The following is a 22856-nucleotide window of genomic DNA, read 5'->3' as shown; positions in this document are numbered from 1 at the left end:
GAGCGGTGAACCTAATAGAAGGGAGCAAGAGGAACAACAGGGAGGGACTGGCTGTTCACAGGAAAGGCAAGGGTTAAGTTCTAGCTCAGATTCGGAGGAGAGGAGATACAGGCCAGCTCTAGCCAGGAGGTTAGAAAAAAGAGCGGGAAAACGAAGGGAGAGGCGCCTTCGCCATTTTGAGGGTGGCTGGTCATGGAGAAGCAGAGCTCAGAAGGTATCTGAAAGAAGTGACTCTGAGGAAGAATAGTTAAAGTTAAGAACCGTTTATAAGATTGTTTTGTTAATACACAATAAAGAGTTTTATAAAGAACAAGAAGCATTTGTGTGGTGATCTGAAGAGGACAACGACCAGTCCTGACAGAATACCTTCTGCTCTGCGCCTCTTCACTATACGTAGAGAAGGAGAAGCCAAAATGGAGGGAGCTGTGGCGCCAGTTGGGCAAGGAGAAACCCCAGCGCTCCAGCTAACATTACAGGACTTATGGCAACAGAACTTACAGTTGAAAAGTCAAGTAGAAGTACTATCGGCAGCACTGGGAGAACATAGAACCATGCTGCAAGCGACGTGTGGAGATAGAGTGAGTAAAACATTTACTGTACATCCGCGTAGCTTCAAGGGAGAAAGCTCTGAATACATGGCTTTCAAGACAGAAATTTCTTACATAATTGAGATAAAGGATAAAGAATTTCAATCTGAGCAAGAGAAGGTTGCTTATGTGATTAATTTCTTGGAAGGGAGGGCTAAGGACTGTGTTATACCCCTAATATCTCGAAGGGATGCTGCCCTAGGAAATCTACAAATGTTTCTGCAGTATCTTGACACGATTTTCTTAGACCCTGCGCATGAAGTAATCACAGCAAGGCAGCTGTTGAGGATGAGACAAGGAAAAGACACTGTGGGAGTTTATTGGTCCAACTTTAGTTTGCTGGTGCAGAAATTAAAATGGGATCTGAATTCCCCAACAGTTGCAGCCCTTTTTAGGGAAGGACTGAATAATGAGATTTTAGACCAATTGGCCCAAATGCCAGAACCTAGTTCCTTGGATTCTCTGGTCCGAACGTGCCTGCAATTGAGCCTACGCGTGGAACGGAGGGCTAGTGAAAAGAAGGAACAATGGCAACCACGGTGGCGGGAAAACAATATTATCAAAAGTACAGAGAGCAGAGCGGGCAACATATCAGGACGAGAGCGGCCAGAGCCCATGGAATTAGGAGCAGCCAGACCCCTCCCAGTTACTACCTCTTCCATGGTAAGAGGAAATGCAGGGAGAGGAAGAGACATGAGGCGTTGCTTCGTCTGTGGAAAACCAGGGCATCTAGCACGACAATGTCGCAATCGTAAAGGATGGGAGTCTCTATCTGGAGCAGACATGGGAGAAGACAATTGCCCAAAGGAACTGCATCAGGGAAACGAATGTCCCCGGCTGGAAATGGGAGCTTGCAGCCGGGTGGAGAAGCAATAGAAGGCTCTCACGCAGAACCACCTATCCCAGGACTAACGGTGAAGGTGCAACTACAACTACCCAATGGACACAGGGTCCAGGTAGAGGCGCTGTTAGACTCAGGAGCGTCAGCAGATTTCATAGACCAGAAATTGGTACAGGAACACAAAATCGCTTTGTTACCTTTGAATTTCCCACTGCGAGTGAAAACAATCGACGGCAGACCGCTACTGTCAGGAGAAGTGACTTATGAGACTCCACCAATGAAAATGGATATGGGTCATCACTCAGAGACCAGGGCATTTCATGTGACCAAACTAGCTGGACACCCGATGGTGCTGGGCATGAGTTGGCTCAATCGTCACAATCCGGTGATTGCCTGGCATCAAAGGTCTTTGGTTTTTGGTTCGATCTATTGTATGACACATTGTTTGGGGCAAAAGGGAAAAATCTCAGTGGAAGTAATGGGAACAGAGGTAGAAGGGAAGTTGATGGGGAATGAAAGTGAGATTCCGTCACAATATATTGCTTATCGGGATGTTTTTTGTGAAAAAGAAGCGGATAAACTTCCACCACATAGGCCCTATGATTGCAAGATAGATCTAGTCCCTGGGGCACAGTTGCCACCAAGCAAGATATATGCCATGTCGGAAGTAGAATCTGCAGCATTGAGGGAGTTCCTGCAAAAGAATTTGCAGAGAAGTTTTATTAGAGAGTCCACAGCCTCGGGGGGTGCTCCCGTCTTTTTTGTCAAAAAGAAAGGGGAGGAAGGGGCACCGAGATTAGTATGTGACTTCAGAATCCTTAACAGCCAAATGAAGCCTCGCGTGTGCCCACTGCCACGTATAGATGACCTCTTAGAGAGAGTAAGGTCAGCCAAAGTCTTTACCAAGCTTGATCTACGGGGAGCATATAATCTGATAAGGGTCAGAGAAGGGGATGAGTGGAAAACCAGTTTTTGTACTAAGTATGGTGCATTTGAATTCTTGGTAATGCCTTTTGGCTTGCAAAATGGCTCAGGGGTATTTCAAACCTTCATCAACCACGTCTTAGCAGGTATACTGGATCAGTTCTGTGTCTCTTATTTAGATGACCTCTTAATATATAGTGAAAGCATGGAGGAACACGTAAAACATGTCACGCAGGTGTTAGAGAGATTGAGGACCAACAGGTTATATGTGAAGTTAGAGAAGTGTAAGTTCCATACACAAAAGGTGGAGTTCCTGGGATATTGCATTTCCCACAAAGGGGTACACATGGACCCCAGTAAAGTTCAGGCAGTGGTGGAATGGGAGGCACCTAAGACTAAGAAAGATCTACAGAGGTTTTTAGGATTTGCTAATTTCTATCGTAAATTCATAGGTAATTACTCCAAAATCACAACGCCACTGACTGATTGTCTAAGAGGCAAGGGGCCATTCAGATGGTCTGAGGAAGCACAGAAGGCCTTTGATAAACTAAAGGCGGTGTTTGCTTCAGAAAAATATCTTATGCACCTAGATCCAAGTAAACGTATGAAGGTAGAAACTGACGCCTCTGATAGGGCTATTGGGGCCATTCTGCTGCAACAGGACAAGGAAGGGGACTGGAGACCCTGTGCCTTCTACTCTAGAAAATTAAATCAATCAGAACAAAACTACACCATATTTGATAAGGAACTTTTAGCTGTGCATGCTGCCTTTAAAGTGTGGAGACATTTTTTGGAAGGGGCGTCACATCAGGTGGTGGTACAAACAGATCATAAGAATTTAGAGTATTGGAGAACTGCTAGACAGCTAAACCAAAGGCAAATTAGGTGGGCGGAGTTTTTTGCTGGGTTTAATTTTAGGATTGAGTATATACCTGGGCATCAAAACGTTCGTGCAGATGCGCTGTCGCGCAAACCTGAGTATATGGAAGGGGAAGCACCTCCCAAGTTGCGAGAAATGCTGAGATCGGATCAGTGGGGGTGTGCAGCCGTAGTAGTGGACGGCAGGGAATTCCAGCGATTGACAGTAACAGATGAGTTTGCACAAAAGAAAATGGAGGAACTGAGAAAAGGTAGAGGGGAAGAGGAAGGTTTCAAATAAAAAGATGGATTGTTGTACAGGAGAGGGGTGCTGTATGTACCTGCAGGTGAATTAAGAGGTAAAGTGTTGAGGCAACATCATGATAACCCGACTGCAGGACATTTTGGTAGAGAAAAGACCCTGTATCAGATCACACGACAGTTCTGGTGGCCAAAGTTAAGGGAGGAAGTAACACAATATGTAAGAGGTTGTGAAGTATGTCAACGAGCCAAGGCACCCAGAGCAGCTCCCGCAGGGTTGTTGCAACCTATGCCTACGCCGGGAAGGCCTTGGGATGTGGTGTCTATGGATTTTATAACGGATCTACCGCCATCCCATAGGCAAACAGTGATCTTTGTGGTGGTTGACATGCTAACCAAGATGGCACATTTCATACCATGTACCAAAATTCCGACCGCACAGGAAACTGCAAAGATGTTTTTAGATAATATTTTTAGGTTGCATGGTTTGCCATCACAAATCATTTCAGATAGAGGGGCCCAATTTACATCACAATTTTGGAAGAGGTTAATGCAGTTACTAGATGTGGAGCTAAGCCTCACGTCGGCGAGACACCCGCAAACCAATGGGGAAGCTGAAAGAACGAATGCAACACTACAACAATATCTGAGGTGTTATGCTGGTTATCAGCAGAGCGGGTGGTTAGAGAAGTTGAGTCTAGCAGAGTTTGCGTATAATAATGCAATGCATGTGTCTACGGGCAGAGCCCCATTTGTGGCAAACTATGGCTTGCACCCAAGGGCATTCCCAGGTCAAGAGGAGCAGTTAGCAGTACCAGCAGCAGAACAAATGATAGAGGAGTTGAGGTGCATTCATGAGATATTGAAAGAGGATTTGGAAGAAGCTAAAGAGGCTTATAAGAGAGCTGCAGACAGGCACCGGCGAGTTGGGGAAGAAATCCAAGTAGGGAGCTGGGTATGGCTGTCTACCAAGGGACTACCAATACGAGGGAGGTGTAAAAAGCTAGAACCAAGGAGATTGGGACCTTTCCAAGTAAAGGCTCAAATTAACCCAGTCACTTTCAAGCTTCATTTACCTGAAAATATGAGAATACACCCTGTATTTCATAGATCTTTATTGTCAGTGTTTGTACCAGCGCATAAGTATCAAATTTCAAGGGAACCACCTCCTTTCCCCACCATGATGGGGGAAGAGGAGGCTGAAGTGGAAGAGATATTAGACTCGAGAATAAGTAGGAGGAAATTACAGTATTTGGTTGCATGGAAAGGGTTAGATGAGTCTGAGAACTCATGGGAACCAGCAGAAAAAATTAACGTTCCAGAATTGCAGAGAGAATTTCATAGAAAATATCCCCACAAGCCAAAACCCCATAACTGGCATCTTCAAGAAATTTTTGAAAAGACAGATAGCGAGGAAGAAGAGTTCATAGGGTTCGGTCCTCCAGAAACAGAGGAGAGCGAGAAGGAGGAAGGGGGGCTTAGGGGAGGGGGTGATGTCAGGGAAGAGTTAGAAGTTTTCAGTTTATCAGAGGGAGAAAGCATTCCCCAAGGGGGGAGGGAGAGCGGTGAACCTAATAGAAGGGAGCAAGAGGAACAACAGGGAGGGACTGGCTGTTCACAGGAAAGGCAAGGGTTAAGTTCTAGCTCAGATTCGGAGGAGAGGAGATACAGGCCAGCTCTAGCCAGGAGGTTAGAAAAAAGAGCGGGAAAACGAAGGGAGAGGCGCCTTCGCCATTTTGAGGGTGGCTGGTCATGGAGAAGCAGAGCTCAGAAGGTATCTGAAAGAAGTGACTCTGAGGAAGAATAGTTAAAGTTAAGAACCGTTTATAAGATTGTTTTGTTAATACACAATAAAGAGTTTTATAAAGAACAAGAAGCATTTGTGTGGTGATCTGAAGAGGACAACGACCAGTCCTGACACGTGACATCGCTGCTCTGGCAAGCCAGAGCCGCACACGGAAACGCCGTTTACCTTCCCGCTAGTAAGCGGTCCCTATTTATCTACTTGCACCCGGGAGTGCTTTCGAACTGCTAGGTTGGCAGGCGCTGGGACCGAACAACGGGAGCGCACCCCGCTGCGGGGATTCGAACCGCCGACCTTTCGATCGGCAAGCCCTAGGCGCTGAGGCTTTAACCCACAGCGCCACCCGCGTCCCACCTGGGGCGATTACACATTACATAAACATTAGCTGAAGTGTCTATTTCTCATGCATTTTGTTGCTTAAGATTAGAAAGCCACATTCACACTACTCACCCTCTCTGGTCTACTCTCCCTTCCAGGTGGCTTCAGTATATCATCCACATTTTTAGATTCTGGTTTCCTCTCTACACGAGGGGCAGGTGGAGGTTGTCGGGGTAATGATGGAGCAGAAATGGGCATTCTTTCTTCAGGGTAATTTCTGCGGTCACCTTAATACGAAGTTCACACAAGAGAGAAAAACAAAATTATGCACTGAATTAAGAGACCATTAGTTCCTAAGAGACTTCCACTACTGTTTCCAATATGCTTTGTGGGCAATTTACTCATTAGTCTGTACATTTCATTCATTTATTTTAAAGTGAAGTTTCTAAACTGGAACAAAAACAAAGAAGAACCCCAAAAGATGGCATAGTGCAATAAAAATGTATGAATAGTATTTTCCCTTCAAGCTAGAGACTTTGATACTGACTTCTTCTGTGGTTTAGGAAAGTTAATGAACCTTCGTTTCAGGAGAAAATAATGTGCTACTTTGATTTTAGCCACAAGGACAAACAACAGAAATGATTATGAGAAAATTAATCTCTCAGAAATAGGATAAATTAAGGTGTGTTCTCTTATGTACTGAATAACAGATATATTGCTTGAATTGGAACATGTATCTAAGAACATGCAAGGGTCTAATTAGGAAAGCAAATGCCAAAAAAACACACTGCAAGGCATAAGAATTTTCTATTACCATGTGTAGCACAATTTCCAAATACAACTTTGCATAATCCTTTTTTTTGGGGGGGGGGGGGTAGATAAATAAAATCAAGAAATGCTTAATGTACAGCACCTGCTTTGAACATGTGATAACCACATTGGGTGTTTCATGAATGAAGAAACCTAAGAGTCTGTCTGCACGAAAGTCTTACTACAGTGGTACCTCGGGTTAAGTACTTAATTCGTTCCGGAGGTCCGTTCTTAACCTGAAACTGTTCTTAACCTGAAGCACCACTTTAGCTAATGGGGCCTCCCACTGCTGCCGGAGCACGATTTCTGTTCTCATCCTGAAGCGTATGTAACCTGAAGTGTATGTAACCTGAGGTACCACTGTATAAGAATGAGATAGATTATTCATATCCTTGTATATAGGACAACGGCTGCAATTCTACATGCACTTAGAAAGAAGTAAGTCACAATGAACTCAGTGGGACTTACTTTTTAGTAAACATGCATAGGATTGCAATGTATATAATTATAATGGACTGTATCTAATGCTGGGTGAAAAGAGTTCTACTTGTGTAACAGGACTTCACCTTCCTTTCCTTTCATTGTGCACCCCCAAAATCTTCTCCAGAGGGTCCCCCAATCCCTATAGCAGAATTTGAAGATGCATGGGAAGACTGCAGGGGAGAAGAGGTGAGGGAAGTTCTGTTGCACAAGAGGAAGTTTACTGCATGAACAAAGCAGTGTATTGGATGCAGGCCAGTATCTATTCAGTACACGCAAAGGCTTCGAAAACTGAAAATACTGAGTCTCAAACTTCATAGTTATTGCTTAAGGCAGGGAAGGGGAACCTGTGGCCTTCTGATGTTGTTGGACTCAAACTCCTATGATTCCACACTAGCCTGGCCAATAGTCAGAAGTTGGGTCTTACTGATATTAATAATCAGACAGATCAAACAGAGTTCTTTATTTATTATAGATGTATCTATCCTGCCATTCAATCAAATTCCTGGGGTGCTTCACATAAAAAAGTTCCATTACATTGTAATGCAAATATGATTATCCTTAAAACCCCTCTCTTTGAACCTAGGAGGGCCAAATATATAAATGCAACTTCAATCACTGATAATACTTTTATCCTTAATTATAAGGAACAAGTAAGCGAGTTCATATTCCCAAATTCATTCTGAGACCTCAATATTCTAATATTTCTTCAAGGTTGAAGATTTATACCTCCAAACATCGGAGGCCCATGATCATAAGGTGGACGATCAGGTTTTCTGTCATATGATTGTCTTTCAAACCCTCCCCGTCTTGAGTTTGAATGGTCTTTGTCACGATAGGACTGAGCTCTTGAAGGAGATGGCCTGCTAAATGAAGACAACACATGGTAACACAAACTGCATGATTTCTTTGAATATTACACATTTAACAAAAATGTACACGAGATTCTCTGATAAACCAATTCCTGGCCAATCCTATACTTTGCTGCCGGGTGCAATGACTATCCTTTATTAAGTAATATATCCCTGTATGAAACAGTTACAATCTCAGCCGTACACCTTTCAACCAATATACACCTTTCAACCAAGAGGGGAAGAAAATTTTAAATGTCTAGTCCTGACATGGCACATGATCACAAGGCTTCAGCTCACAAGCAGGACATGAGTACAACAGTGCTCACTTCACTTGTGATTCCCAGCAACTGGTACGAATACTCCCTCTGAGCGTGGACGTAGAACATGATACTCACATGTACAAAAATCAAAAAGTGACAGTTCAAAAACTCAGCACCGCAACCTGTATGAAGACACACTTCTGAATCCTCCTCATTCCTCCTATGTTACATACCTGTCATCTCGTTGATAGCGTTCTTTGTCAAATCTTTCCCGTTCATGCTCTCCAGAAATACGGTCCCTGTATGGCTCTCTCTCTCGCCTGAAGTCTCTGTGATCAATATTGGCATTATTTTGCCGCTCAAAATAAGCATCTCTTTCCTTGAGATATCGATCCCGTTGGCCTGGGTGTTCTGGAAAATGAGTAATTTTACGGGTTATTCTACAGGATCGCAGAATGAGGTAGAAGCATCAAGTAGCAAATTTCTTGGGTTGAACTACTTGACTACAGCAAGGGATTGCATGTTTGAATGCGCCTTCATTTTAAACACGCCATTCAACACAAACAACAAGGAGAAGGCTATTCTAAATCTCTCTTCCCCAACGTGCTGATTTTCTACGTACAGGGAGCTTTTTATATGAGGGGGCATTATATGAGTCTTGAATTCTCCCACCTCAGTCTACATCAGCTGTCCTCAACCTGGTGCCCCAACAACCATGACCATTAGGAATTATAGATGAAAACATCTGGAGTGCATCAGGTTGGGAATGGGGATGGCTGTTGTTCTTCATAGTATCTAGAACAACTCTTTTGAGTATTTACAAGAATTCAAGACATGGGGAAAGACATATTGCTTTAAAAAAGAGGTGGAATGTGTGTATGTTTTAACAAGGAACCTACCAAATATCAAACTGATGCCTGCCTTCTACTTAAAAGAGACGTCTCAGAGACACCAAAGTACACCCACCTTTTGAAAAGGGCTGCCTCTCATGAGGAGCTTCTGGACGCAGAGTTATACGCTCCCCATAAGGAATTTGTCCACCTTTACTACTGGTTATATCTGTCAAATACAAATTAGCAATAATAAAATTAAGAGATTGCCCCAGATACCATCTTTGAATAAATGCATTCAGACCATCACCAGCAGCTTGAACATTTGGAGGCTGGGGAAGAAGATTTACCATCCCTGCCCTCCCCAGCATTTCCCTTTGGCTTTTGTCAATCTCTGCAGGAGGAATGATGATGGTAGTCAGCTGCAAGCCATCTAGCCTGGTGAGGAGACTCCTCCCACTCTGAACTGCATTTATTAAGCCCTTGAAGTGCAGTAAGACTAGATCCAAGAACTGGAACTTTATTGTCAGTTAACTTTTTTTTGTTTTGTTCTGTAATGTATTTATGTCCAGCTTAATTCTTTTGAAGTACTGAATTTATTCTGTTTGCTGAATTGTTGGTTTTTGTCCTATTTGAATGTACCAATATGTTTTGAATACTGCTTCACTCCATCCTCCCCATTAATGTTAGTCTGAAAATAAGTGGATGCCTCTTATAATTTGGTTGGGTGGGCACAACTTGGTGTAGAAAGGCAACTAAAAATATGAAGCCAAACTAAATCAGCCAACCAATAAGTGTCATTTCTTCAACAAAGACATTAGCTCGAGGGACAATAACAGGAAACAGCTGCCTTTTTTGTTTTAAAGAAGAGCTGTATAAATTGCTTAGTCATCAAACAGCATTTACTACAATGTGGTACTGTGCATTACTTACAAAGCTTTAATTAAATTAAAAACAGGCATTCCCCAGCTAACGCTCTCATGAGAAAAACACCACAGGGAGAAAAACTAGCAATGCTGTAATTTATTGATGACTAATTGTTTTGTTTCCAAAAAACAAAATAACAGATGCCAATAAGGAACCTTAAGTAGAAACGCACAAAAAAAATCACAAAACTGGTTTTGCTTAGTGGGTCCCCCACCTAATCAAATCTTGTCTGCAAGGAGGAACTGGGGTGTTTTGATATAGCAGCAACCTGACACAACAGTATATGTTTCAACATAACAAAACAAAAGCATTAAAAAAGCAGAACTGCCTCCCTCAATCATTCCAATGTCAAACCAGTCCAGTATTCTGTTTCCAAACTGTTCATATTTTTATAAACCTCCACCATGTTATCTTTTCTCTAAACATTTTAGCCTGAAATGTTTTAGCTATTCCTTACACGGAAGGTGCTATTAGGTTTTGTGAACCATTCAGACATACAATCAGTTTATGAATACCTAGGTAACAACCAATGTTACCAATATCTTCTCCTTTACATCATATTCTCGCAGTAAAATGGCAAGTTCAGACTGAACAATGGCAGTTACAGAGGCTGCAAATTGGCAGTTTATTATTTATCTGCATAAGGCCCAAAGTATTATTTGTTATTTCTATTGATTAGCCATCTCATAACACAAATACTCTAGATCATATTCTGTATAGGAAGGACTAAAACAAAAGCCCTTTCTCATTCTAGTTCAAAGACAGGCTAGACGATTTAAGGATCAGGGAATCAGACATAACATCAAATTTCTCTACTAACTTATCAATGTAAAGATGCCCTAAAGGGTCCATTTTTAATGCACAGAATGTAGACCAGCACACTCCTCTGATGAGAATTGTATTGGCTATTTTTTTTTATGCTACAGTCATAATCATTCTGTTAATTAGCATTATTAAGATAAACAGTATTCACCTTGCCCATGGCCATGTCCATGCCCGTAGTCAACTGTCTGATGAATAATTGGTGGCTTGGAAAGTTGTGCTATACCCGACCCAAAGGAAGTTGCGACTGTCGATGAAGGTAATGAGAGATCTGATGCAGGTAAGTCATTCTCGGATTTTAACCCTTTATCTTCACTGCTATCCCAAAGTCCCTGGAAAGAATCCTCATCCCAACGTTCTTGGCTCATGGCAGGTGATGATTTGACCATAGCAGCTGGACCTTGAGAGGCTGCTGCAGCTGAAATGGGAATTGGAGTACTTGGCTGTGTTGGTGGACCAGGCATTTTTGCTGATGGGAGGGGGCCCTTTGTCGCTGGGACAGATGGCTTTGCAAGTGCAGCGCCTGGCTTGCCTGTTGGGCCAGCTTTCCGAAACATGACGGGTGGCTTTACTATTACAGCTGGCGTAGGCTTAATAGATTGCTCCTCTATTGGTATCTCAGCGTGCATTTCAGAAGAGGCCTAAATAAAAGGATATTTTAAAGTAAAAGGTACATGAAATTAATAGCAATTTAAAAAATGTTGTCAGATACTGTCATAGCAAATGTGTACTTTGATACTTAATACAGGCCTTTTGGGATACAACATCGATAAAAGAGTACAAAGAAAAGGCTAATTCTTTTTTTTAAGATGCTTACATGGAATTTACAATACTGAAACTTATCTTAAGGAATTTGTATACAACTTGTGTCTGTTGCTGCCTTAGCAATCTCAGTTGCCCAATGCACCTTCTCATCTAAAGTTCTTTTGTGGCCAGGTCAAGTATTGTAAATCACCCAAATGTGGAGCAGCCATAGTAGTGAAAACAAAATATGACAAAACACAGCTACAGATAAAGTTGCGGCTACCTGGTGGTGATATGTTATAAATATTATAAAAGTGTTGTTTTGCTTGCCATGAAGCAGTGGTAAGTCATTACTTCCTCCACATGGTTGTGTCTTTGAGATTTCTTTAAGTAGATAAATTTACAAATGTTCAATCCAGCCCTCAGTTAATAAGGAGTGCTTTTTCTTACCTACACCTGACAGGCACCCAGTAACGCCCACCCATGTTTTGATAATCTCAGGGATCAGCTGCTCTAGCATGCTCTATGTGGGGCCACCCTTTAATGCAGTGGAAAACTTGCCACCAGTAGACACGAAGTGGCCCAGCCGAATTCAAAATGATGGTGATTTCCTAAAGTCCTATATAGTCCAAATCCAGTACATCTTTGGGAGACCGTGCTCCTAGACTCTCCCTTGTCTCCTGAAATTTGCAGGAAAGGTGCACTGGAATCACAGTGAGAGTTACGAGGATGAAGATCTGATTTCTTCATAATGATGCCTCATTCTCAAGAAAGACCTGCTGCAGAACCACTGCTGCCTCCGACCAGAGATACAGAGCATAGCCATAATGACTGGTAACTAGTCTGGAGGGGTGGGGAAGCGTGCTCAAGCATAAGTTCTTAAAAGTTTCCATTTAAAAACCATTTTTAAAAAGACATAAACAAAAAACATGTGCATCACAGTAAAGTCACACTCGCACAATATTTTCCACACTCGCACAATATTTTCCATAGCAAGACTTAATTTACCTGAAAGTTATCCTTCCTAGGTGGTCTAGGAATTTCCTGTGTTGACAGTTCAGGAACAAATTCATTCATCTTCTTCATATGTTCTTTCTGTTCTCTGCAGTCAAAAAATCATATTATTCAGCTTGAATGTTCTTTTAAAAACCACAAAAAGTATATGCATTTGTGTTAAAAAAGATTTTAAGAACCACCACATTTACTTATGTTCATCTGTGGCACCAACACTGTGGAACGGCCTCTCTAAGGAGGCCTGCCAGGCTGAGAAGCTAGTGAATTTTAAGCAACAAACTAAAAATTGACTACTTTGTAAAACATTTAGACTAGTATTTCCAAAACTTTATACCCCACTCCCCCTGGACGACTTGAAAATTGTTGAGCATCTTGCTGAACCACGTAATTATTTTTCTGCCAATTGTCACAATTGTAATGCACTGTGAAAGATTATGTATGATTCTAAATTGTGTTCTTATTGTTTCTTTTATTTCTTATATAATATTTTACTGTATTGCAACTTGAATTTTATGGAACTGATCTGCCCTTAAATATTTTTCATCTCATTTTGCTTGGCAGTTTGCAATTTTAGGATTTTGGCAGGTTTTTTCTGCTTCAGTTGATTCTTTTTAGTGCATTTTGATTTGTTGCTCTATTGTTTTAATATAGTACTGTTTGCAACTTTAGGCTGTCATTTGGCAAGCAGGAAACACAATTGTTTCCAACAAAATGTGCCACTTTTCTCAGTGACAAAAATGAACATTTGATCCTTCACAGAGAACATTTAGCTCCCAAGGTACACTTCTTTTTCACACCAGCTCAAATCTCATTGCAATTTCTGAGGATATCATTTTGGTGTTGAGAGAGAGAATTCAAGCCTTTGTGATCAGAATTCTCACATACAGTGGTGTCCCGCAAGACGAATGCCTCGCAAGACGGAAAACCCGCTAGACGAAAGGGTTTTCCGTTTTGGAGGTGCTTCGCAAAACGAATTTGCTATGGGCTTGCTTCGCAAGACAAAAATGTCTTGTGATTCCTGGGTCCCCCCCCCCCTTTTCCCCAAGCCCCTAAGCCGCTTAACAGCTGATCTAAGACACTTATCAGCTGATCTAAGCCGCTAATAGCCTTTTCGCAGCTAATCCGCTAATCCCTTAAGCCTTTAATAGCCGCTAATAGTCGCTAAACCGCTAATAGCGCTAATCCGCTAATGGGCTTGCTTCGCAAGACGAAAAAAACCGCAAGACGAAGAGACTCGCGGAACGGATTCTTTTTGTCTTGCGAGGCACCACTGTATTCCAAAAGGACGTCTGCAGACCACTTTCCTAGTTCAGTAAATGGCGAAACACACCACTGTTGACAACAGGAACTAGCAACAGAGATGTTTCTACATATCAGTGGAAGCTGCCTGGTACGGACTGGCAGCAGCTCTCCAGGGTTTCCCAGCCCCGCCCAGATGCCAGGGACTGAACCTAGGACCTCTGCATGCTCTAGCACTTGTTCCTGTCTCAAGAGTTATACATGTCACATCATATGCACCGCTTGAAAATCTAGATTTGATGTATCCATGGAGTGCAGTGTAATATGACTGCTTGGCAACTTTACACAAGAGTAACTTAAAACCAAGCACAACAAAATGTGAAGTGCCCTCCTTTAAGGCAATATTAGTGTGAGTGGACTTTGTACCGCTTCATGTGAACTGATAGACAATGCTGGACCTTTTGTTTTCATTGGCTCCCTTTTCTGAATTCCTTAAAAATACTGCAGGTCTGCATGAACAAGGTTCTCCTGCCTGAATATTTACTACTCAGTTTTAAGGATAAGCGTGATCACTGCCAGCTATGTTATTTGACTTTTTTCTAGCATAGGTATGCTATGGGCAAAACTGTTCTTGATTCTATGGGAGGTTCTTCAACATTAAAAAAAACACCTATTTTAACTTCATTAGTTTAAGAATGATAAAAAGTGCTGTTTAAAGCATAGTTATCTCAGTGACCCTTGACTTATTAAACTTGCATACCCTTCCATCATCTAAGCTGACCAAAATGTTCACAGCTATTTACCACCTAATTATATGTATTTTTGCAATTTGCAAGACGGAATGGAAGGCGGAGGGGAGATGAAAAAGCAGGTTTTTCCAAAGCCAAATAAACAAGAACAGCAGCCAACTCACCGTAGCATTTTTAGCTCTTGGGCAGCCTTCAGGATTATTTCATGTTGCCTTTGACTAAGGACCATTACACCTCCCAATGACGGCTCAGAGGCTAAATTTGGCTCGTCTCCCAGCAATTCAGATGAGCGCGGTGGCAGAGGTGGCGGATCCAGACGATCATCTAAACGTGGGAATCTGTCGATTTCATCTGAGTACCACCTATCCGAAAATCTTTCCCTTTCCCAATCACCCCTGTCGGGTGGGAAATCAGACGGTTCCCTCCATGTGTCATGTCTCTCTGGATACTCTCGAATTCTGAGCTCCCCCCGGTCTCTGGAATCTCTGTCGTAGAAATCCCTCTCTCTCTCCTCCAGCCATCGCTCCTCCCGGTATCTGTCTAAAGGAGGAAGTGGAGGAAGGGGTGGCAAAGGTGGGAGAGGAGGTATGTCCAGATCACTAAGCGTATCTCTGTCGCCCAGTGGTCTAAGGTAATCTCTGTCCCAGTCTCTTTCTGAATCACGATCGTACATATCCAAGGGTCTTCGGACCCTGTCCAGATCTCTGTCTAGCTCTCTCTCTCTCCCCAATGGCCTTTCCCAGTCATCCCAATATGGTTCTCGTCTATCAAGATCAGCAGATATTGGAGGTAAAGGAGGTAGAGGGGGAAGAGGTGAAAGAGGTGGCAATGGATGACGGTGTGCTGACAAGTCATCTCTCTCATATGGGTCAAGAGGATCATCATGGTATCGCTGGTCGCGCTCAACCCAGTATCTGTCTCTTTCCCAATCCTCCAGTCGTCTGCGCTCTAGAGGAGGAATATCTTGGTATTCAAATGAGCGTTCCTCTTCCATGCCTGCCTCTCCGTAAGACCATGGAGGCCTGGGTGGTTCTTCACGAAATGGAGGCAAATTATCCATACCACCTCCAAGGCCTGGGTCACGCCTGTGCATATCCCTCTCCCGGCTACTAGGTCGCCGTCCTGGTCCCCTTTCACGGTTACTAGCCAGCCGGTCCAATCCCCTTTCCTGACTACTGGGTTGCCTGCCTAAGCCCTTTTCCCGGCAATCTGCATGGCCTCTCTCTCTGCTGCCCATCTGGGGAGCTGGTTCCCTGTCTCTAGCTGGTAACCCTCTGTCTTGGCTTCTCGGTTGCCTTTCCAATGCCCCTTCCTGGTTGCTCGACTGTCCACCCACCCCAGATTCCCAACTGCCCGACTGGCCCTCTGGCATCCTGTTGTGGGTTCCAGGCCCACTGTTTACATCTCTGCCACCTATATCTCTGGTCAGACCTCTACCTCTGTTTGGTACTCCCCTTCCTCTGGCATCATCAAATCGGCCTCGGCCCCTTCCTCTAGTGTCCTCCATTCTACCCTGGCCCCTGCCCCTGCCTACTGGCCCTTTGGCCTGGTTATCTCCCAGCTTGATTTGTCCCCTATCCCGGCTTTCCAGTTTAGTTGGCTCCTTGCTCTGATTATTTTCAGAAGAAGTCAGTTTGTTTTCTGCAGAATTCAACTCTTTATTTCCCATTGGCGCTGGTAGTAACATTTTCTTCCCCCCTGGAACAGTGGAACCTGGTGTCTGATGGAGAACACCCGAAGTAAGAGGTTTTTTTGATTCTTCTGTTTGCAGTTCAGTCTCTGCAGAGCTTGGTTTCTTTGTTTCTGACATTGTTTCTCTGCCCTCTTTTCTGGATGAATTTTGCTGTGCTTTAGACATGACTGTACCTGGCTGAACAGAACCAGTAACCTTTGTATCTGGTCTAGGTTTAGATTTATTTGCCACTGTCTGATTATTGCTCATATCAGTAAAAGATTCCTTATGTTCTGTCTGATGGTTCTGTTGTCCCAAAGGAGGCCTAGGCCCCCGCCACCTTGGTCCACTTGCTTGGGAAGCCTGCATTTGTGAAGTGCCTGAGGGAGTATAAAATGCTGCTGCTGGGCCCCGGGGGATTGTCCCCTGTTTGCCTGAAGATCCATCGACAAGCTGATTTTGAAATCTTGGCCTTGGACCATCGAAACGTTGCCCTTGAAAATGAGGTCCTTGCTGTCTTGCAGGTTCAAATTTATCAAAGTCTCTTCCTCGTGGTGCATCAAATCTGTGCATTTAGAAACGAGACATTTTATTCAAGTAATAGATTTTGTGAGACTTTTTTATATAAAACAACTCCACAAATCCTCTTGGAAACAGCTGCCAAATTAAAATCTCATTAAGTAATAACGATACACAAAATTCACCAAAATATTAAATTTGCTGCATGCGAATGGAGCAGGACAGAAACAAGTATTGGATTCACCCATATCTATGCTCATCTTCTCCATCTCTTCCTCAGATAGAAAGGAATGTCTGACTCAAGGGTCAGACTCAAGAACCACCTTATTTGGTTCATGGGGTGAAAGATGTAGACACACGCAGTATTCTACTGAGTCAGGTGTCTTAATCCTTTGGGAAAAGCAGATAGAGGTTGAGGCACAGATATGTGTGAGCCTGGGATTTACTTCCTGTCCTTTTAGGTGTAAGAAGTAGTGTCCAACCAAGTTCTGGGCTCCAGAGAGCCTAGAAGTCTCACACTTCAGAAAACATAATTTTAAAGCATTTATTAAATTATAAACTGAAGATGACAACTGAGATTACACTAGTGTTACAAACAATAACAATTTGCAATACAATATCTTCCTCTTATCTCTGATTTGTGTGTGCAAACAAGACACCTGCAGAACAATCACTTTTGCTGCTTACAGGTGGGCACTGAAGATGATTTTACTTAGGAAGACTTTTGCTTTGTTAGGTAGCTGCTAGTTGTTGGTTTTTTTTTTTTTTTTAAACTATATATAAACTGTTGCTAATTTTGTGTAAAGTGGGATATTACTAAACAGAGCAGCAGGAACAAAAGCACAAACTCTGCTTTTGGTTTGTTTTTTGTGAGACCAGAATTATACATTCGGCAGCAGACCTGAGTGCCCTGTGAACAGCAGCAGTTGAGTGACTGGGAGAGAGGGCTTAACTCTGGCCCCAATTCCCTTTTCACTGACAACCTCCCTCATGCTTTTCTCCAAGATGCATTTGAGGCATCATGGAGGAAAGTAATTGCCATACTGGGATGTGCATGGATTTACTCCTTCCTTGACCCTGCAGCCCACACCTGAGTACACTCTGCATGTAAGTTTTATTTTTAATTCTCCATTTCCCCTGAGTATATGGATGCCTCCATCTTGTTTGTGAGTGAAGCTGTTTAGACTACAAAGCTTCTGGCACTTAACCTCATTAGCATTATGAGGACTGGCACTACAGGCTCCCACAGATTTGGTTCAAGCATTGCCCCTCACCAAGAGAATTATCAAGTAAAGAAGAGAGAATTCTATTGGTTTCTAAGGACACTCATGGTGGCTAAATTCCTAATGCTTCAATATTGGAAGGAGGAGTCCACCTGCCACCCCTGTGCACCATAATCATGGACAGAGGACATGACAACAGGCAGCATATGAGAAGGTGACCTTCTGTAAACATAAGGAAGATGGGGAAGCCTCCTACTAAAGGTCTATTTACTTGAATATCTGGTCACTGGGTTTGTTCTGGACCACCAGCTGCTCCCCCTTTCCCTTTGGAACATTCAATTAAAAAGCTACTAACAACACACAAAATGAAAAAAAAAAACAAGACCTGGCTTTGGGTATTTCAAGAAATACTCTGGAAGAACGTATGAGGTTAAAATATGGTAAAGCATAAGATTAAAACAGGCCAGGGATAACATTGGGGGGGGGGGGGCAACAACCACTAAATGAGCACAGTTACATGAAATACCATGTCCTACTGGCAAAGCACACAGGGTTGCATAACAATATTTAAGAGTGTTTCTACTGTACTATCATCCAAAACAGCATTGCCATACAAAAATGAGACAGAAAGAAAACCTACCTTGACACCCTTGGACCTTCATGGTGCTGTCCCCTGGCAGAATCAGGAAACCCGGCTGACCTCCCTGGTCTGCTCTGATAGGTAGTAGTGGTGCTGGTGGTGGATGCAGATGAGAAGGACACTGTAGAGTGAGGTTTTACTTCAGCAGAAGTTGGTTCTGATGAAACAGAACCAAATGGCATTGCCTGTTTGCCCAGAGGTGCATAAGAACTGCCTTGGTCAGAAGTGCTAGCAGATGATGTCACATTTGAGTGGTAATTCTGGGTGGCAGATGTATCAGTAGTTTTAAAAGAAAAGGAAGCAGGGGTGGGAAGAAGAGGTGGCCTGGTTGCATCCATTGTAGCGTGGGTCATGGCAGGAGAAACCGTAGCTTTAAATGAAAAGGAAGAAGCAGAAGGGGTGGGAAGCAGGCCTGGCCTGACAACATCCATGGCCGGGGTGATGACGGGTGTATCATTACCTTTAAAAGGAAAAGCAGGGGTAGAAAGCAGAGGTGGCCTGGTTGCCTCCATGTTCTGGGAAGTGGCAGGAGACTCTGTTACTTTAAATGAAAAAGAAGCAGCGGTAGGGGTAGGAAGCAGACCTTGCTTGGCCATCTCCGTAGTCTGGGGAGTGGGAAGTGACTCCTTAAATGAGTAAGAGGCAGGAGAAGGAAATGGAGGTGGCCTGGTTGTCTCTGAGGCCTGTGAGGTGGTAGAAGACTCCGTTACTTTAAATGAAAAAGAAGCTGCGGAAGGAGTAGGAAGTAGACCTGGCCTGGGCATTTCTGTACTTTGGGTAGCGGGAAGTGACTCAGTAACTTTAAAAGAACCAGGAGTAGGGTACAAATTTGGCCTCGGTGTTTCAGTGCTCTGGGTGCTCTGAGGACCAGATTCTTTGGAAATAGGCATATCAGCCTTTTGTGGGCCGGAAGAGAATCCAGTGGAAGGTGGAGGCAGTGGAGCTGAGGGCAAAGGAGACTGCCCAACGGACATATCACTTTGTACTGTTTGAGAATATGCAGAAAACGCAGGCGGCAAAGTTACACTCCCAGGATACTGACTGGTCATGTTCCGAAGAGACTTCACTTTCTCCTGAAGGTGGGTGTAAGTGACTTTCATCTGTCCCTGCCACATTTTCCACTGTTTCTCACACTCATGAAGTTGGTCTTTGTGAGGGTAGGCCTGGATTTGATCCTGCCACTGCTGAAATTCACGTTCCCACTCCTTGTAAAGTGTCTGGAACTGTTTGTTCTGTGTTTCATAATGCTGTAGCTGCGTATCCAATGACATTGTCTGCCAGAAAGAAAAAGTAGTAAGGAATACCCTTTAAGTTAGTTCAATGTACTCACAAACATATCTTAATTGTCGCATAGCAAAGCACAGGTCTGTACACTGAACACTGTTCATGCTTTCCAACAGCTTCCATGAAATTGTTGTGCTTTAAAGGTGAAGTCATAGATTTGGGCCTTTGAACTTTATTTTTCTTTAATATCACAGATTCACCCCCTACCAAACTAAAATGATTCTACACTCTGACTCTAAACATATTGCATGATTAAACCTACTGAAAAAATGGAAATTCTTTCTACATAGTCTATTTAGATTAGTGAACATATTTTTTAGTTTTCTTCTCACAAGGAAGATGCTTCAATATACAGTATTACTTTTCTTCTTCTCGGTTGACCTGTGGACCACCATGAAGAGTCATGAAACTCTGTTAGCATCATTAAATTGTATTAAGTATCTCACTCAAGTGGGAAAAATATGGATCAAATCATATTACTTTAATGACTCACTGGCAAATGCGACAACTGTATGATCTGTTGGTAGCGCTGTAGAATTTGTTGCAACTGTGCATGCTGCTGCATTATTCTCTGATACTGGAAACCCACTCGCTGCTGTGGATGCTGTTGCCATTGTGTGGCTGCCGCCTGTAGCTGCTGTAATCTCAAACTTTCCTCAGGATCCTCTGGTGGTTCAATGCTCAACTGGAGGAATAAGCAAATATCAAATAATAGAAAACTTGTTCAGTCATACAGCACATCAGTTATACAGCTCTAATCATCGTCAGTACTGGGGAAAGTAGTTGTACATGCCCGAAAGCAAGCAAATGCAGAGGGTTTTGTCCCATCCTCCCCTTCTTCAACAAGTTAAATAGTCCAGGCACAGCATAATGTAAGTGCATGCCTATGGTAGAAAGTATATCTGACCACAAGTCAGAGCAGCATTATACCAGTTCCTCCTTTTCAAATACAGATTTTTATTTTTATTTTTAGTGAGAATCTCCTACCAAAAAACAAAAACAAAACAAAAAACCACACAACACTACTTCCCAAGAGCACTACTTTTGGTTGCCAGAACACATAAAAACTAAACAGGTATTTTACAACTATCAGAATTTATTGCACTATCATATCTCTAGATATGCTAGTGAAATAAATTCTGATAGTTGCCCTATTCCATGATCTGTTGTGCAAGATACTGGATGATATACAACTAAGGACTCAGCTATACAGTTACAAATAAAACGTTTTAAGTGTGTTTCAAGTGCAATATACAATGTGACAGTATATGGCGGCGGTGAGCCTTATGGAAAATTCAATGTATTTTTTAAAACACTTTTTTTAAAAAAAGCATTTTCAGAACAGTTTTTATATGTGTATAGATTCTACCCAAGTCATATTCAGAGTAGACCCACTGAAATAAGTAAATTAGTTACTTAAGTCTACTGGTTGCAAACCATAAATCCTCACTCACAGGAGAGTGGCCTCCACAAGACACCAGGGCATCACATATAACCCAGAATAATTGTAATTAGATTACAATGGTAAATAGCTGAAACATAACTCTGTCCAATAAATCTATGCATAGCATATTAACAAAACTTTAATTGTTTAGCTTAAATAAGGACTTATTGCCAGATACAAACTTAGGTAAATACAAGCTGTTGGTAATCTGAGATATTAAGACACATCCACAATGCTTTTATATTTGTTGGAAGCCACCCAAAGTGGCTGGGGACAACCTAGTCAGAAGGGTGGGTTACACATAAAAATATATATATATTATTATTATCTAGGTTGTGCTCACAGTAAAAGTTACTACACAGAAGGTCCAGATCTTTTACTGTTGCAGACTGAGCAAACAGAAAAATAACTTCCAGTTTGCAGGCTTTTCATATACAGATACAGAGTGTCCCTGTTGCTCTACTTCCAAGGCTTCAACTACAATAGTAACATCAACACAAAACTAGCTAGCATACGTTAATCACATCAATAGAGCTAGAGTTCCAAGGCCATTACCACAGCAACTGGCTCATTTGACCTTACACCTCACACATCAGGTGATTTATGCCCATGATGGAAATTCCTTCCTTCCTATGCCCAGCTACTCCAACACAAACCTATACCAGTTAGCATAACTTGCACTGCAAGGACTCACTTAACTCAGACACCCTCAGTTAAACTAATATGTGGTAGGCAAATTCTGATTCCAAGGAAGACGGCAAAAATCCTGACTGAATAATCTTAACACCGTATGGACACCAACAGTTGGCTCCAAACTAAGGTTGTAATCCTATACACATTTGCCTAGAAATAAGACCCACTGAAAACTAGCTAATAAGTAGATCTGTTTAGCTTTATGCTGTTAAGTTTGTTGAACTTTAGTTGAAGTACAGTCCCATTGATTTTTGTGTAATCAAAGTGTTGTCTAAGTACAGCTAAGTTAGTCTGGACCCCTGACTATTAAGTCCAGTCACAGACGGCTCTGGGGTTGTGGCGCTCATCTCGCTTTACAGGTCAAGAAAGCTGGCGTTTGTCCGCAGACAGTTTTTCTGGGTCATGTGGCCAGCATGACTAAGCCGCTTCTGGTGCAATGAAACACCAAAACCAGAGCAGCGGAAACACAGTTTGCCTTCCCGCTGTAGTGGTACCTATTTATCTACTTGAACTTTTTGGCATGCTTTCGAACTGCTAGGTTGACAGGAGCTGGGACTGAGCAAAGGGAGCTCACCCCGTCACAGGGATTTGAACCGCTGACCTTCTGATCGGCAAGCCCAAGAGGCTCAGTGGTTTAGACCACAGTGCCACCCGCGTGAAATGAGATAAAAGTGTTCCAAAAAAAGAACAAACAGATGCTGGACCAAGACTTTAGGATTACTGGGGATATTTAATTCTTCCAGAGTAGTCAAATTATCACTTTAGAACCATACTACTTTTAATGATGGCTGATGAACTAATTAATTGGTGATGTGCCCAGGAATTTATTTGCCTAACACTTGCCCTTGTAAGTAGTACATCTGTCAGGGAACTGCCATCGGCAGCACAAGAGGTGCCAAGGCTCTCTGAAGTAGAGAGAGACGTAACACCTGAAGAGGGAACCAGTAGGGGGCGAACAGGAATGTCAAGGGAAGGAGAGTCGGAGGAATGGCTCAGAGACGTTTCCAGCGAAAACAGTGGGGATGTCTCAGGTCCTCCTATAGGGACACCCGTTCCTCG

The 22856-nt window shown here is 42.8% G+C and overlaps 1 protein-coding gene across 7 annotated transcripts in view; it reads right to left on the bottom strand.

The window, feature by feature from the left end:
- Positions 1–22856, bottom strand: part of YLPM1 (YLP motif containing 1) — a 65411-nt gene that overhangs the window by 27136 nt on the left and 15419 nt on the right. For 4 of the 7 annotated variants that reach the window (XR_014512722.1, XR_014512723.1, XM_083446947.1 and 1 more), the window contains 9 exons: positions 20154–20345; positions 18377–19650; positions 14487–16559; positions 12329–12422; positions 10728–11217; positions 8964–9056; positions 8231–8408; positions 7613–7749; positions 5726–5880 (listed from right to left, as the gene is read on the bottom strand). Coding sequence is in view for 4 of the 7 variants with exons in the window: in XM_083446947.1 (XP_083303073.1) it covers positions 5726–5880; positions 7613–7749; positions 8231–8408; positions 8964–9056; positions 10728–11217; positions 12329–12422; positions 14487–16559; positions 18377–19650; positions 20154–20345 (4686 nt within the window). In the remaining 3 variants the exon portion in view is untranslated. The remainder of the gene's footprint in view (positions 1–5725; positions 5881–7612; positions 7750–8230; positions 8409–8963; positions 9057–10727; positions 11218–12328; positions 12423–14486; positions 16560–18376; positions 19651–20153; positions 20346–22856) is intronic. The other 3 variants (XR_014512724.1, XM_083446946.1, XM_083446948.1) reach the window with 1 other exon arrangement.

The sequence above is a fragment of the Podarcis tiliguerta genome (assembly GCF_965153285.1).
Source record: "Podarcis tiliguerta genome assembly, chromosome: 1".
Taxonomy (NCBI): Eukaryota; Metazoa; Chordata; class Lepidosauria; order Squamata; family Lacertidae; genus Podarcis; species Podarcis tiliguerta.
Note: the sequence above shows the minus strand (reverse complement) of the source record. Positions and strands in the feature narration are given on the sequence as shown.